This window comes from Pleurodeles waltl, chromosome 10, assembly GCF_031143425.1.
Source record: "Pleurodeles waltl isolate 20211129_DDA chromosome 10, aPleWal1.hap1.20221129, whole genome shotgun sequence".
NCBI lineage: Eukaryota > Metazoa > Chordata > Amphibia > Caudata > Salamandridae > Pleurodeles > Pleurodeles waltl.
The window spans coordinates 67,681,724-67,697,892 of record NC_090449.1 but is presented as its reverse complement, the minus strand read 5'-3'; the positions used below and the strand labels follow the sequence as shown (position 1 = coordinate 67,697,892).

The 16,169-nt window shown below is 45.4% G+C and overlaps 1 protein-coding gene across 2 annotated transcripts in view; it reads left to right on the top strand.

Moving 5' to 3' along the window:
* The window catches only part of RBBP6 (RB binding protein 6, ubiquitin ligase), a 388,917-nt gene that overhangs the window by 326,321 nt on the left and 46,427 nt on the right, over window positions 1-16,169 (top strand). For both annotated transcript variants that reach the window (XM_069209694.1, XM_069209695.1), the window contains exons 12-13: window positions 9,667-9,727; window positions 9,819-9,876. In XM_069209694.1, the coding sequence (XP_069065795.1) occupies window positions 9,667-9,727; window positions 9,819-9,876 (119 nt within the window). The remainder of the gene's footprint in view (window positions 1-9,666; window positions 9,728-9,818; window positions 9,877-16,169) is intronic.

Sequence of the window (16,169 nt, the reverse complement as noted above, 5' to 3'; positions counted from 1 at the left end):
TGCCTCCTCCCAAGGGGAGGGGGTCACAATCCTAACCCTATTGGGGGAATCCTCCATCGGCAAGATGGAGGATTTCTAAAAGTCAGAGTCACCTCAGCTCAGGACACCTTAGGGGCTGTCCTGACTGGCCAGTGACTCCTCCTTGTTTTTCTCATTATCTTCTCCGGCCTTGCCGCCAAAAGTGGGGCCTGGCCGGAGGGGGCGGGCAACTCCACTAGCTGGAGTGTCCTGCTGGGTTGGCACAAAGGAGGTGAGCCTTTGAGGCTCACCGCCAGGTGTGACAATTCCTGCCTGGGGGAGGTGTTAGCATCTCCACCCAGTGCAGGCTTTGTTACTGGCCTCAGAGTGACAAAGGCACTCTCCCCATGGGGCCAGCAACATGTCTCGGTTTGTGGCAGGCTGCTAAAACTAGTCAGCCTACACAGATAGTCGGTTAAGTTTCAGGGGGCACCTCTAAGGTGCCCTCTGTGGTGTATTTTACAATAAAATGTACACTGGCATCAGTGTGCATTTATTGTGCTGAGAAGTTTGATACCAAACTTCCCAGTTTTCAGTGTAGCCATTATGGTGCTGTGGAGTTCGTGTTTGACAAACTCCCAGACCATATACTCTTATGGCTACCCTGCACTTACAATGTCTAAGGTTTTGTTTAGACACTGTAGGGGTACCATGCTCATGCACTGGTACCCTCACCTATGGTATAGTGCACCCTGCCTTAGGGCTGTAAGGCCTGCTAGAGGGGTGTCTTACCTATACTGCATAGGCAGTGAGAGGCTGGCATGGCACCCTGAGGGGAGTGCCATGTCGACTTACTCGTTTTGTCCTCACTAGCACACACAAGCTGGCAAGCAGTGTGTCTGTGCTGAGTGAGAGGTCTCCAGGGTGACATAAGACATGCTGCAGCCCTTAGAGACCTTCCTTGGCATCAGGGCCCTTGGTACTAGAAGTACCAGTTACAAGGGACTTATCTGGATGCCAGGGTCTGCCAATTGTGGATACAAAAGTACAGGTTAGGGAAAGAACACTGGTGCTGGGGCCTGGTTAGCAGGCCTCAGCACACTTTCAATTGTAAACATAGCATCAGCAAAGGCAAAAAGTCAGGGGGCAACCATGCCAAGGAGGCATTTCCTTACAACTTAATAAACCATGTTGCTTATTTTTTTCTAAAGTGTTCTTTATTTAGGGAGGTATTTGTTTGAGTTTTAAGTGTGTAGGACCCCACTTGTAGATGGAGATACTGATTACCTTTTAAATTATTGCAGATACACAAAAAAGGTGTTTTCTAGCTGAAATCTTTTGTTGCATTATAAGGTGCCCATTATGAATCCATTGGCCTTTGAAAAGCAATTTGAATACTGAGTTGGATTTCACGGTCTCTATGACTCATTAGTAAGTTAGTCCAAAGTCCACAATGCCCCATAACTCATGCTCCATCTTCAGGTTCTGTTTTCCACTATGGGGTTTAAAGCAGAGAGACGGTTTGAATTGAAATTAATGTTCATCAAGACAAGATTAGATGACAAGCCTCACTGGGATAAAGCTTTTTGGCCCTTCCTCTGCTATGACTTTGAAGTTCATCTGTGCAGATCGTGTAGAATGAGTCTCAAATTTGTATTTCTGTCTGGTCAACTATACCTTTTTTTTTTCTTTTTCTTTTTTTTTTATAGGTTGCAGTTACGAGCAGACTATTAGCTGGATCATTGGGTAGTTTAACATTTGGTGTGTCTCGGGGGTTTGCCAGGCCACTGTCAGGCATGTACTTTTTTCAAGCTGATTTCCCTAAATAAGGAAAATGAAAAATTGTTACATGTTTCTTAAGGCATTGTGGCCTGCTTCTGTTGATGCTCAAGTTTTTAGACTGTTGTTGCACGACAAGGCTTCAGCATGTGGCTATAACCGTAGATGTGGAGTGCTCTGAACAAAAACTCACTAAATATTTCTGTATTGTGGTGCCAGACTGAGGCAAAAACTCAATTTCTGGCTGCACCCCAAAAAGGACACTAAATCCTTACTGGAAAGAAAATTGTCTTCTGGGCTGACAGTCCACTTTCTGTCATGGCAAACAAGTAGCCAAACTTTCACAATCAAAACACATTTTGAGGCTCAGTGGCTTCAAAAAGCCTCCTTAGCGGCTTGCATAAATAATGTGTGGTGGTACTTGTTTAATATTGTCTCTAATTAGCAAAGGCAGAAGAAGCCACAAGAAGTGGGTGAGACCCAGTGGGTCTTTGTCGAACACCTCTGCACTAATTTTACCATCATGGAATAGCAGCAACAGAGCATGTAGATTATCATTACGAACAAGATCAAGACAGATCTAAACATGCTGAAAAAACGAATGCTCCAAGAGAATTAGTACAAATTCTGACAGACCGCTCTACAGTGTTTTCCTTGAACAAGCAGTTTGAGGTGGTTCCATGAAGCAGGATCCTACCTGCTGTCCAAATTAACCGAGGCAATTTTGCACTGGGCAGTTCCCAACAAAGATCTGCTCGTGATGCACCAACAGCCAGGAGAAGAAAATGTGGCAGATACATGAAGCAGAACTTGCATGTCTTAGAAGGGTTAGTTAACCCTTTGATTGAAAAAGGGTTGGATATTTTTCTTTCTATTTAATCCATGTTAAGCAGATGCAAAACGTCAGGAAACCAACATGTTCGGCTTGTTTCTTATCTGCACGCCCTGGGTTGAGAAAAAGGAAGGATGCAGACTAAATGCCCTCAGGACCAGACTTTGTTCCACAAATTCCACACTGCACAGAATACTTGATGTAACACATTCTTATACTGTCCAGAACGGGTGGGAAGTCGCACACTGTAATTAATGCTCATTCAAAACGGGTAGACAGTTCCAACATTACTTCTGTCAGCCATCACAGTGCCCCAAAGAAGGATGCTGCTGTATACTAATGTGCCCATTCTAACAAAAAATGGAGTGCTCTGCGAAACAAACTAGTTACTTAACTAGAACAGTACTTTTGAGTCTTGAAACTGTTCTTGGTTCATGTGTGACCCTTCTGCAACGCCAGTAAGGAACATAGTGCATTGGTTTTCACCTAAGAAGGCAAATAAAAAATGTCACTATAAAAGGTGGATATATTCTGTGCGTGCACCATTCATTCACAAAATGTTATTTTTGGGGAGAGGGGAGGATCCAAAGGTGTGGGATAGACACCATGGCAATTTTGGCTTATGCTCAGTGTCACAGGGTTAGTACTACTGCCTCTAAATATGGTTGATCCGCAGTATTTTGTACTGCTAAAGAAACTTATGGTTCGATGGCATCTGTCGCTGTAGATACGCATGTTCTGCAATAGCTCGCCATCTGGTGTTGGGCCGGAGTGTTACAAGTTGTTTTTCTTCGAAGAAGTCTTTCGAGTCACGGGACCGAGTGACTCCTCCTTTTGTCTCCATTGCGCATGGGCGTCGACTCCATCTTCGATTGTTTTTTTTCCGCCATCGGGTTCGGACGTGTTCCTGTCGCTCCGAGTTTCGGAACAGAAAAAATAGTTAATTTCGGAAGATTTTCGTCGGTATTGTTGCGTTCGGGATCGGCGTACTTACATTCAACACCGCATCGAAGATCGAAGAGCTCCGGTGCCCTTCGGGGTAGTTTTTCGATCCTCCGTCGGGGCCTGGTCGGCCCGACCGCGTGCTGAGGAACGCCGATGGAACGGACCCCTTTCCGTTTCTGTCCCAAATGCCACAATAAATACCCCTACACAGACCAACACTTGGTCTGCAACCTGTGCCTGTCACCTGAGCACAGCGAAGACACCTGCGAGGCCTGTCGTGCGTTCCGGTCCCGAAAAACACTCCGAGACCGTCGAGCCAGAAGACTTCAAATGGCGTCCGCACCGACAGCCCGACGGGAGTTCGAGGAACAGGAAGAGGAAGGTACCTTCTCGATCCAAGACTCAGACTCCGAAGGATTCGACGATACACAAACCGTGAGTAAGACGTCGAAAACCACACAAAGAAACATTTACAAGGCCCAGGGGACGCCACTGCCACCAGGCCATGGCTCAACCCATAAAATCGGTGACCGACCGTCGGCACCGAAAAAGGCCCAAACGGTGCCGAGATCGTCCGACTCCGGTCGAGACACCGGCACGCAGCCTTCTCGGGACCGAGAAAGTGCTGGAGACAAGCCTCGACACCGAGATGCCGGTGTGGACACGGCTCGACGCCGAGACAGCGGCACCGAAACAGATCGACGCCGAGAGGTTTCGGCCCCGAAAAGAAAAAAAGTCACCTCGGAGCCGAAAAAACACGCAGACAAAGTTTCCACGCCGAAACAAACTGCAAGCGACCCAGCTTCAGGCTCTTATACAGAAGAGCACTCGCTAACCTCCCAAATGCAGAAGCATAGGTTTGAGGAAGAGCTACAAGCAACTGATGCGGACCATACGCAAAAGCGTATCTTCATTCAGCAGGGGACAGGAAAAATAAGCACCCTTCCCCCCATTAGGAGAAAGAGAAGGTTGGAGTTCCAGACGGAACAAGCACCACAACCAAAAGTGGTGAAAAGAGTTACACCACCACCCTCTCCTCCGCCCGTGATTAACGTTTCACCAGCACAAACGCCATCACACTCTCCAGCTCACACCACCATGAGCCAGGGTGACCAAGACCAGGACGCATGGGACCTATACGACGCCCCAGTGTCAGATAACAGCCCAGAGGCATACCCTACAAAACCATCTCCACCAGAAGACAGCACCGCGTACTCTCAGGTGGTGGCTAGGGCAGCACAATTTCACAACGTAAGCCTCCACTCAGAACAGGTCGAGGATGATTTCTTGTTCAACACACTCTCCTCCACCCACAGCTCCTACCAAAGCCTGCCTATGCTCCCTGGTATGCTCCGGCACGCAAAAGACATATTTAAGGACCCGGTCAAAAGTAGGGCAATCACACCAAGGGTGGAAAAAAAGTATAAGCCGCCTCCTACGGACCCGGCTTTCATCACAACACAGCTGCCACCAGACTCTGTTGTTGTAGGAGCAGCTAGGAAAAGGGCCAACTCTCACACATCTGGAGATGCACCACCCCCAGATAAAGAAAGCCGCAAGTTTGATGCAGCTGGTAAACGAGTCGCAGCACAAGCTGCAAACCAGTGGCGCATCGCGAACTCCCAGGCACTACTTGCGCGCTATGACAGAGCCCACTGGGACGAGATGCAACATCTCATTGAACATCTGCCCAAAGACTTCCAAAATAGGGCAAAACAAGTGGTTGAGGAGGGACAGGCCATCTCCAACAACCAGATCCGCTCCTCCATGGACGCTGCAGATACAGCTGCACGGACAATTAATACATCTGTAACTATCAGAAGGCATGCATGGCTCCGAACGTCTGGATTTAAACCAGAGATTCAACAAGCAGTTCTCAATATGCCTTTTAATGAAAAAGAACTGTTCGGTCCAGAAGTGGACACAGCGATTGAGAAACTCAAAAAAGATACGGACACTGCCAAAGCCATGGGCGCACTCTACTCCCCGCAGAGCAGAGGGAATTACAGCTCATTCCGTAAAACGCCCTTTCGAGGGGGGTTTCGGGGTCAAAGCACACAAGCCAGCACCTCACAAGCCACACCGTCCAGTTACCAAGGACAGTATAGAGGAGGTTTTCGGGGACAATATAGAGGAGGGCAATTCCCTAGAAATAGAGGAAGATTCCAAAGCCCCAAAACCCCTACTACTAAACAGTGACTCACATGTCACTCACCCCCTCCACACAACACAAAATTTAACAACACACCATTCCAATCTCCTAGAGATAGAAGTGCAGGCACTATTGCAAAAGAATGCAATCGAATTAGTGCCAAACACACAAATAAACACAGGAGTTTACTCACTGTACTTTCTGATACCAAAGAAGGACAAAACACTGAGACCAATCCTAGACCTCAGAGTAGTCAACACTTTCATCAAATCAGACCACTTCCACATGGTCACACTACAAGAAGTATTGCCATTGCTAAAGCTGCACGACTACATGGCAACTTTAGACCTCAAGGATGCTTATTTCCATATACCAATACACCCATCGCACAGGAAATACCTAAGGTTTGTATTCAAAGGAATACATTACCAATTCAAGGTACTGCCTTTCGGATTAACAACCGCACCAAGAGTCTTTACCAAATGTCTAGCGGTAGTCGCTGCACACATCAGAAGGCAGCAAATACATGTGTTCCCATATCTAGACGACTGGCTAATCAAGGCCCATTCGTTAATAGAGTGCTCAAATCACACAAATCATATCATACAAACCCTCTTCAAACTAGGGTTCACCGTCAATTTCACAAAATCAAAAATTCTGCCACGCAAGGTACAACAATACCTGGGAGCCATAATAGACACATCAAAAGGAGTAGCCACTCCAAGTCCACAAAGAATTCAAAATTTCAACACCATCATACAACGCATGTATCCAACACAAAAAATACAAGCAAAGATGGTATTACAACTCCTAGGCATGATGTCATCATGCATAGCCATTGTCCCAAACGCAAGACTGCACATGAGGCCCTTACAACAATGCCTAGCATCACAGTGGTCTCAAGCACAGGGTCACCTTCTAGATCTGGTGTTAATAGACCGCCAAACTTACCTCTCGCTTCTGTGGTGGAACAACATAAATTTAAACAAGGGGCGGCCTTTCCAAGACCCAGTGCCACAATACGTAATAACAACAGATGCTTCCATGACAGGGTGGGGAGCACACCTCGATCAACACAGCATACAAGGACAATGGAACGTACATCAAACAAAACTGCATATCAATCACCTAGAACTTCTTGCAGTTTTTCAAGCACTAAAAGCTTTCCAACCAATAATAGTTCACAAATACATTCTCGTCAAAACAGACAACATGACAACAATGTATTATCTAAACAAGCAGGGAGGGACGCACTCCACGCAGTTAAGCCTGTTAGCACAAAAAATTTGGCATTGGGCAATTCACAACCAAATTCGCCTAATTGCACAGTTTATACCAGGGATACAAAATCAACTCGCAGACAATCTCTCTCGAGATCACCAACAGGTCCACGAATGGGAAATTCACCCCCAAATACTGAACACTTATTTCAAACTCTGGGGAACACCTCAGATAGACTTGTTTGCGACAAGGGAGAACGCAAAATGCCAAAACTTCGCATCCAGATACCCACACAAACAATCCCAAGGCAATGCCCTATGGATGAACTGGTCAGGGATATTTGCTTACGCTTTTCCTCCTCTCCCTCTCCTTCCTTACCTGGTAAACAAACTCAGTCAAAGCAAACTCAAACTCATATTGATAGCACCAACTTGGGCAAGGCAACCCTGGTACACAACGCTGCTAGACCTATCAGTGGTACCCTGCATCAAATTGCCCAACAGGCCAGATCTGTTGACACAGCACAACCAAAAGATCAGACACCCAGATCCAGCATCGCTGAATCTAGCAATCTGGCTCCTGAAATCCTAGAATTCGGGCACTTACAACTTACCCAAGAATGTATGGAAGTCATAAAACAAGCAAGAAGGCCATCCACCAGGCACTGCTATGCAAGTAAATGGAAGAGGTTTGTTTGCTACTGCCATATTAATCAAATACAACCATTACACACAACTCCAGAACATGTAGTGGGTTACTTGCTTCACTTACAAAAATCTAACCTAGCTTTCTCTTCCATTAAGATTCACCTTGCAGCAATATCTGCATACCTGCAGACTACCTATTCAACTTCCCTATATAAAATACCAGTCATTAAAGCATTCATGGAGGGCCTTAGGAGAATTATTCCACCAAGAACACTACCTGTTCCTTCATGGAACCTAAATGTTGTCCTAACTAGACTTATGGGTCCACCTTTTGAACCCATGCACTCCTGCGACATACAGTTCCTAACCTGGAAGGTGGCATTTCTCATCGCCATTACTTCCCTGAGAAGAGTAAGCGAGATTCAGGCGTTTACTATACAGGAACCTTTTATACAACTACACAAAAATAAAGTCGTCCTAAGGACCAATCCTAAATTTTTGCCAAAGGTTATTTCACCGTTCCATCTAAATCAAACAGTGGAACTTCCGGTGTTCTTTCCACAGCCAGATACCGTAGCTGAAAGGGCACTACATACATTAGATGTCAAAAGAGCATTAATGTATTACATTGACAGAACAAAGAACATCAGAAAGACTAAACAACTCTTTATTGCATTTCAAAAACCTCATGCAGGAAACCCAATTTCAAAACAAGGTATAGCCAGATGGATAGTTAAATGCATCCAAATCTGCTACCTTAAAGCTAAACGACAGCTGCCCATTACACCAAAGGCACACTCAACCAGAAAGAAAGGTGCTACCATGGCCTTTCTAGGAAACATCCCAATGCAAGAAATATGTAAGGCAGCCACATGGTCTACGCCTCACACATTCACCAAGCACTACTGTGTAGACGTGTTATCCGCACAACAAGCCACAGTAGGTCAAGCTGTATTAAGGACATTATTTCAGACTACTTCCACTCCTACAGGCTGATCCACCGCTTTTGGGGAAATAACTGCTTACTAGTCTATTGCAGAACATGCGTATCTACAGCGACAGATGCCATCGAACTGAAAATGTCACTTACCCAGTGTACATCTGTTCGTGGCATCAGTCGCAGTAGATTCGCATGTGCCCACCCGCCTCCCCGGGAGCCTGTAGCAGTTTGGAAGTTACCTTCAATTATTTATATATGTATCATCTCAACCTTAAATAAGTACATACTTAGTCACTCCATTGCATGGGCACTATTACTACAATTCAACTCCTACCTCACCCTCTGCGGGGAAAAACAATCGAAGATGGAGTCGACGCCCATGCGCAATGGAGACAAAAGGAGGAGTCACTCGGTCCCGTGACTCGAAAGACTTCTTCGAAGAAAAACAACTTGTAACACTCCGGCCCAACACCAGATGGCGAGCTATTGCAGAACATGCGAATCTACTGCGACTGATGCCACGAACAGATGTACACTGGGTAAGTGACATTTTCATTCTCAACCACTAGATGGTGGAGTACTGCACAGCTTGTGACTCTGGAAGATTCTAGCTGGCCTGTATGGGGCTGATTATTATGTCAAAATTTCTAAGTACTTTGATTTGTAGACCGTGATTCCTCTAATATGTCACAGAGATACCCTACATTCACAAGAAGGAAGACTAGCATGAAATAATATTTCCAGTTAGCTTTAACATTCTCAACTTTTATTGCAGTAGTGAGTTCATTCGCCCAGGTGCAGTAGTGCTGCTAGTTTCTAATTCTGAATGACTGCATCCATAGTAGATCATACACTACCACCCTATTCAGATAGTCAGACCGTACCACCTGAAGATTTTCACATACAGTACTAGGTACGCAGGTTAAACATTTGTTTAAAAAGCGCATAGATGCTTTCCATTGTAAAGTTTATTAATGCATCTAGTTTTCTCACACACACAGCATGATCTTTAAAAACGGTTAAGTACCAGCATTTTCGACCCCTCAAAAGCATTTTGCCTGTTAGCCTGTTGATTAAAGGAAATGTCGCCAGATGCAGAAATTAGCTTTCTAAACTTACCTGCAACTATAAAGAAATGTCAGCAAGATCAAGTTGTCAGAAAGATTAATGGTGGTATTTTCTATCCTCCTAGGGGTACCCTCCTCCTTTACTTGGACATCCCACACCTCATGGTCACTCTCTTCTCACTACTGGTAAGTATTTGATTCATTTTAAACTTTGCTCTTTCGAATAAGTGCTGTATTTGGATGAACAATTAATATAAGGAAAACCTTTGTTTCTCAGGTCAGCCATTAAGGACTAACCCCAATCGTCCAAATGTTGGCAGGCCTCCTTGGGAAGGGTAAGGATAGATCCTTTATCGATAACTGCTCAAGAAGAAAATGTATAAGGGGAATTACGTTGTGTTTTATGTCAGAAACAGTGCAAAGACTGGTGTAGGTGCTGACTGCAAATATGTTGAATGTATTGTATCCAATGACTAGGAGCACAAACTTAAAAGTTAATGCTCTGCAATTCTAATGCATTTTCTCTTCAGCATTGTGATCCTTCATAGAATCATATGATTGGAAAACTTGTCCACTTTTGTGGAGGATCCAGGAACATTTTTTTTTTCTTTAAATAGTTAATCATATTCCCTCAGACTCAAGGAGGGTTTTCAAACTCCTGTGCTCTAGCTAATATGAAACTCCCAAAGCACCATTTTCCATGAGTTTTGCATCTTGAACCTATTGTGAATTCCTAATTTGTGCATGTCCTCCCATCTAGTAACCAGGAGGAGAATTCGTTTTTAATCCTTTTAACCATGGTCATTTGATGAAGCAAGACACTCTATCATGACCAATGGAATCCCACAATGTCCTTCCTCAGTCACATTTTTTTTTTTTTTTTTTTTTGTCCTCCCATCAGATTTGAGCTGAGCTAGTGGGGATTCCTAACCATAGACTTTGGTTCTCAGATTTCTTGAAACATTTTTACATTACTTTGAAATCTGTTTTAGGTTTTTCTCATGAACAAGATTTTTGATAACAGGGTTCACTTTCCTAATGCTTGCTTTAGTTCTTGCCTACAAGGAAGCCCTTAAGTTTGATGTGCAAGTTTTCCTTTTACTATATTTGGAAAATGGCAATGAAACCTAAGTACTGCCTAAGACAAATCTATTCTGCTGTCTGAGTACAAACAGCATGACTCCTGTGACCACCCATCACATTCATCCCCTTTTCAGTTTTTGCTCTTGCAAAACCACAATAGGCAGATGTCGATTTCTTAATCACAAGTAGCAGTGGTGTATCCAGTTTCCCTTTCTCCCAGTTCATCAGCAATGTGATTCGGAACTTCTCTTGCCTAGCAGAGGTAAGAATCTTCCTAGAGAGCCACTGCAATTTCCCATTGCATGTTCTTCAAAATTCCTCTTCTTGCTTACCACACCTCATTCATTTTCTCCAGTGATCAGGCACCTTTCATATACCTTCACATTTGGTTTCCAAGCTTTCACCTTTGCCTCTGGGTGGCCTCTTTTTAATTCTGCTCTGTCCTCCACTTTGTAATTTACCACTCTTTAAAAATTGCCAGCTTGTTTTCCTGAAGTAGAATCTGAGAACATTATATTTGTAGCATGTGTGGCTGTAGATACACATGCTTAGCATATGCCAGCCATCTATTGTTGGGCTTGAATGTTTGCAAGTTTCCCTTCAAGTCATGAAGTGGGACTCTTGTAGATGCGCATGTGCAGTGACTTTGTTAGATTGTTTTTGATTCCATTGGGTATGGGAGTGGTCTGAGGTTGTCGTGTCTTCAGCATGATATTTGTTGGGTCAGTTTGGTTTACTTTGTCATTACACTGCATCTGCTCCACCAAGCTTTGACATAGTCTTTCCACTGGCTTATGCAGTGTTTGGTGGCTACGAGCACTGTTAATGCCATGAGGCATTGAGTGCCTTTAACTCCCCTACCCCACATCACCCACAGTGGTCCAGCACCGCTTTTAGACCTTTTCTGAGAATGCTCTGCCGATGATGGAATGCACCCCTCCCAGAACTGTCCTTGCTCCCACTCCAAATACTCTGCACAACTCGTGGTGGTCTGGCCAATTTGTTTGTCCTTGTCCTGCAACCACCATGCCGTCTCCTGCTTGTTTCTTCATGCCTTTTATTTAAAATAAACCTCAAAACTGAAGAGGGGCGCTGGTGCACAGCAGGATGCAGCTGCAAGGTATCTCTGACATCTTCTCAGAAGATCCCCTCAGTGCTCAGGAACAAGAGGAGGCAGGACTGTCTGACTCCCAGCAGCACTACTGTCACAGAGTCCAATGAATAACGACCTGTAATTTTTGCGACCAAGTCAATAAGGACATTGACTGGCTGTCAAAGACATGCTCTCTCTTGAAGATCACGATATGAGTATAGCTTTGACATAAGAGTCTCGTACCTCTGGGAGGTCCCATAAATAAACACATGCTGAAGCATAGCACTGCTTACAAGGAGTCTAGTGTCAAGCCTCGAGCAGTGGAGTCAGGATGAGGCAAGTCAGAGGCCCCCACAAACTTTAGACTCCAGTCAGCACTGACAAAATGCCTCACAGTGCCAAGCCCCAAACTAGATGGGTCGCCCCCCCAATCACCTGTCAAGCCCCACCTGCTCAAGCAGAGTCAGACACCAATGTCTTTAACCAAAGAAGGCTCCCCCACCTCTGTCTACAAAGAGGAAGGGTCTGCCCACATAACCCCACAAGTTAAAACCAACAAGTATGAAATGGTTCACACATTGGAACAAATGTGAAAAAATGATCATAACCCAGTGTTCAGTTTTTCCATTGAATCATGACTTAATCACAGTCAATCAGTTGTTGTACTTTAAATATCCCCACTAATGACAAGGGCACATAAGCCCCAATATTGGATAGACTTTAGCAAGAGTTGGATACTAGGCAAAAGCTCCTCTTCATTTACGTGGTCACTGGCAAGATCTCCTTTGCCAGTGTACTTCCAGTGGCTCAGCAGCCAAGTTGGGAGCCTATTCCTCGCAAGAGGAGGCTCGCCTTCAAGTAAGACCCTTCATTGGGGCTTTGCTCACCAGAACCAACTCCTAAGAGTCAGACAGCAGTAGCCATATGCCCTGTCCCCTTACCACATAGCACACTTCCACCAACTCTCTACCACCCCCATGTCCGTGCATCTCTCCTTCACTGCTTCCTCCAGTGACTGGGGAGGACGACACATGATTCCCAACCAGGCAGGCCCGGGTCCCACCGATGACGCTCGTCAATCCTCAGGGAGATCTGGGCTTGAATCATTTCCAGTGATGGCCTAACTCCCAGTGACACTAGTGTGCCACAGGGTCTTCCAGAGGGCTGCAGCTTTCCACAAGGTGGACTTCCTTGTCACCCAAGAGGACGGTGATTTCCTGCTAGCAGCAGTAAGTCGGAGTGCATTGTGCAGATTTCCCAGTGCTTAAGGGTATGTTAAAATCTGCCCCTGACAATTTTAAATATCTTGTCAAAGCTAATGTGGTCAATTATTGCATAGAACTCCACTCCAGTTGACCAGGCTTTCATTCGAGGCAAGTTTCCCCAGACTTGCTAGAGCGACACACTGCTGCAAGAATGCCTCTGCACAGGTCACAAGCGATGCTACTCCAGCTAAGGAGAGCAAAAAGACAGGTGTGACGTGCAAGAGGGTAGCTGTATAATCAGCCTCTGATTGGTGCAGTTCCAGTTCTGTGGCTCTTCTGTTACTGTACGGTAAAGTGCTGTGTGAGGAGACGGAGGAGCTTCTTAAGCACCTTTCCATAGCAATTTAGGAAGCCAGGAGGGCTATAGTGTCTACGAAAAGTAATTTCCATTCCCAGCATTGCTGTGTGGCAGAGAGTCTCCAGGGATGGCATTAACACAAATATCATACTCCGAGCCCATGCCTGGCTTTTTATCTCCAGGTTCAAACCTGAAATACATCATCGTTTCCTCAACCAGCCGCTTGAAGGAGAGTACCTTCTCTGGCCTCATGTTGATGAGAGGCTCAAAAAGCTCATTTAAAAAAAGATACAGGCAGCGAACTCTAGGGAGGCACTCTCCTGAGTAAATCCCCTCCTTCCATAGGCAGCAGAAGGCTTGCACACCTTACTGTAAAAGAGAGCATAGAACAAGTAGCCCCAGAACACCATGGGGTCAGCAGTCCGCTCCCTTTACTTCCTAGCTCCCAAAATGGGTGGCTTCCTAACATCCATCTTTGATCTCTGTCCCCTGAGTCGATACATCTTATGCAAATATTTCAGCATGTCAACCCTGCAGGACGTCACCCCACTCATTCATCAGGGAGACTGACTGTACTCCATCTCACAGACTCCTTCTTCTACATTCCCATGCACTCTGTTCATCAGGTATACCTTTGCTTCATGGTAAGTAGAGAAGTACAACCAGTTCGAATTCATGGTCCCTCTGGCCCCAAGAGTGTTTATCAAGTGCCTGTACGTCTGTGGATGAAATGCATTCATGTCTTCCCCTACTTCAACAGTTGACTGATGGAAGGACAGAAGCAAGCTGCAGTGTCTGGCCCACACAAGAACAGAGTTACCATTGCTTCACAACCTGGGTTTAACCATATACATTGCCAAGTTCCACTTACAACTGTTACAGATACTGCCCTTTTTCTATGTCTGTTCTAAACACGGTCCCAAGCAAAGCCTACCTTAATCCTCAAAGAGTATCCAACTTTCAGCACCTGCTTCCCCTTTCAGCCCAATTGTGAACTCCGTTTTCACGGTCATGCTCCTTTTGGAAATAATGGCATCATGCATTGTCATTGTCCCTGACACCAAGCTGACCATGCACCACAGTCTCTGTCATGAATGGGGCACTTATCTTAACAAGATCACAATCCAGGCGATTTGACCCTCCCAGCATCATGGTCACCACTTGGGTTACCTAGAACTGCTTGCCATCCACTTAGCCGTCAGTCTTCCTGCAAGTCATTCGAAGTAAGGTAGTCCTCAACTGGGTAAACGACATGCCGTCATGTACTACATTCAGACCTCCTCAGCAGGTTGCATCAATAAGTCATTGAGTGTTAACTCCACCCCCAGGTTCCTAAAACATACATCCGGATTTGGGGCATTCTGCGTACATTACATCCTTGAGTGGAAACACCACCTCTAGGTTCTTCACACAGAACAATTGGGGTACTCCACAAATTGACCTGTTTACCACTTCAGAAAATGCGAAATGCTCAAGCTTCGCCACCAGGTGTCCACACCTATAGCCTATGGGCAGTGCAACATGGATGAACATGTCATGGATATTTGCCTGCGCATTTCCACTCATTCCCACTGGTTCCCTTCATAAAGAGGAAACTCTGACAGACTTCTCTAACCCTCGTCCTGGCAGCAGCAACTTGGGCCAGACAGCTGTGGTACTCCACCCTTCTAGAAGTGTCACTGCCCCCACTAAAGGCTTCCCTTCAGACTGGACCTTCTCACACAGACACAAGGTCTGGTCCGGCCCTCGGACCCCTCAATGTTATATTAGATTGACACCAGAGATCCTAGAATTCAAGTACATCAACCTTTCACAAATTATATGGCTATCTTAAGGGGGAGGCACGTCGACCTGCTACTCAGGCCTGTTATGATGCAAAATTAGGTTTATTATTGCATCTCTAACCTACTGGCAAGATATCTCCTACCCCTTATACTTACAAAAGCTAGTTGCCTACACCAATATTAATATGTATTAAGCAGCATTTGCTGCCTATATGCAAAACAAGGAACATAAGTTCAGCTTCATCATTCCAGATTGTCAAACCACATACCGAGGGCCTCATGAGAATCCTGCCTCCTAAGAATACCTCTATCTCCTCCTTGGACTCTGTGTAGTTGTCAACTGACTCATGGGTCCACCTGTGAAACCTATACAGCTGTGTCCCTTTTAGTTCCTGTCCTGGAAAATGGCCTTCCTGATGTCATTACTTCCCCCCAGCACATCCGCGAGCTGCAGGCCCTTACCGTACTGGAACCATTAAACCACCTCCACAGAGATTAGGTTTTCTTAGGACTAACCCCATATTCCTCCATAAGGTGGTATCACCATTCCCACTTAACCAAACCACAGAACTCCAGTCTTCTTTTCATAACAGGATTCCATTGCAGAAAACGCACTCCACACTTTGGATGTCAAAAGGGCACTCATGTACTTTGACAGGACCAAGCCATTTCATTTAAAAAGCCTGAGAGAGATCATCCCATCTGCAAGGCTGGCATTGTCAAGTGGATAGTCATATGCTTTCAGACCTGATTTCACAAGCCAAAAAGGGTTTGGCTTGCCCCACCCAGGACACATTCCACCCCGATGGCGGCCTTAACTACAGCCTTCTTAGGAAACGCCTGTTAGCATATATTTGCCCAGCAGCCACCTCGTTAACACCACACACCTTTACTATTCTTTATACATTTTCAATTTGTTTTTAGATCCCTTGCATCTACAGACAAGTGGTTTCTCTACATGGGGTCTAAGTGGAGGAGAGGCCTAGGTGCCTAGACCTTCTAAAATTATTCCATCCAGTTCTGGTAGAAATGCTGGCTCATTCAGCTTTAGAACCAAGGTTTGTTCCTGTTCTCATGAAGTGTGCGACGATGATGTGTCCCATAG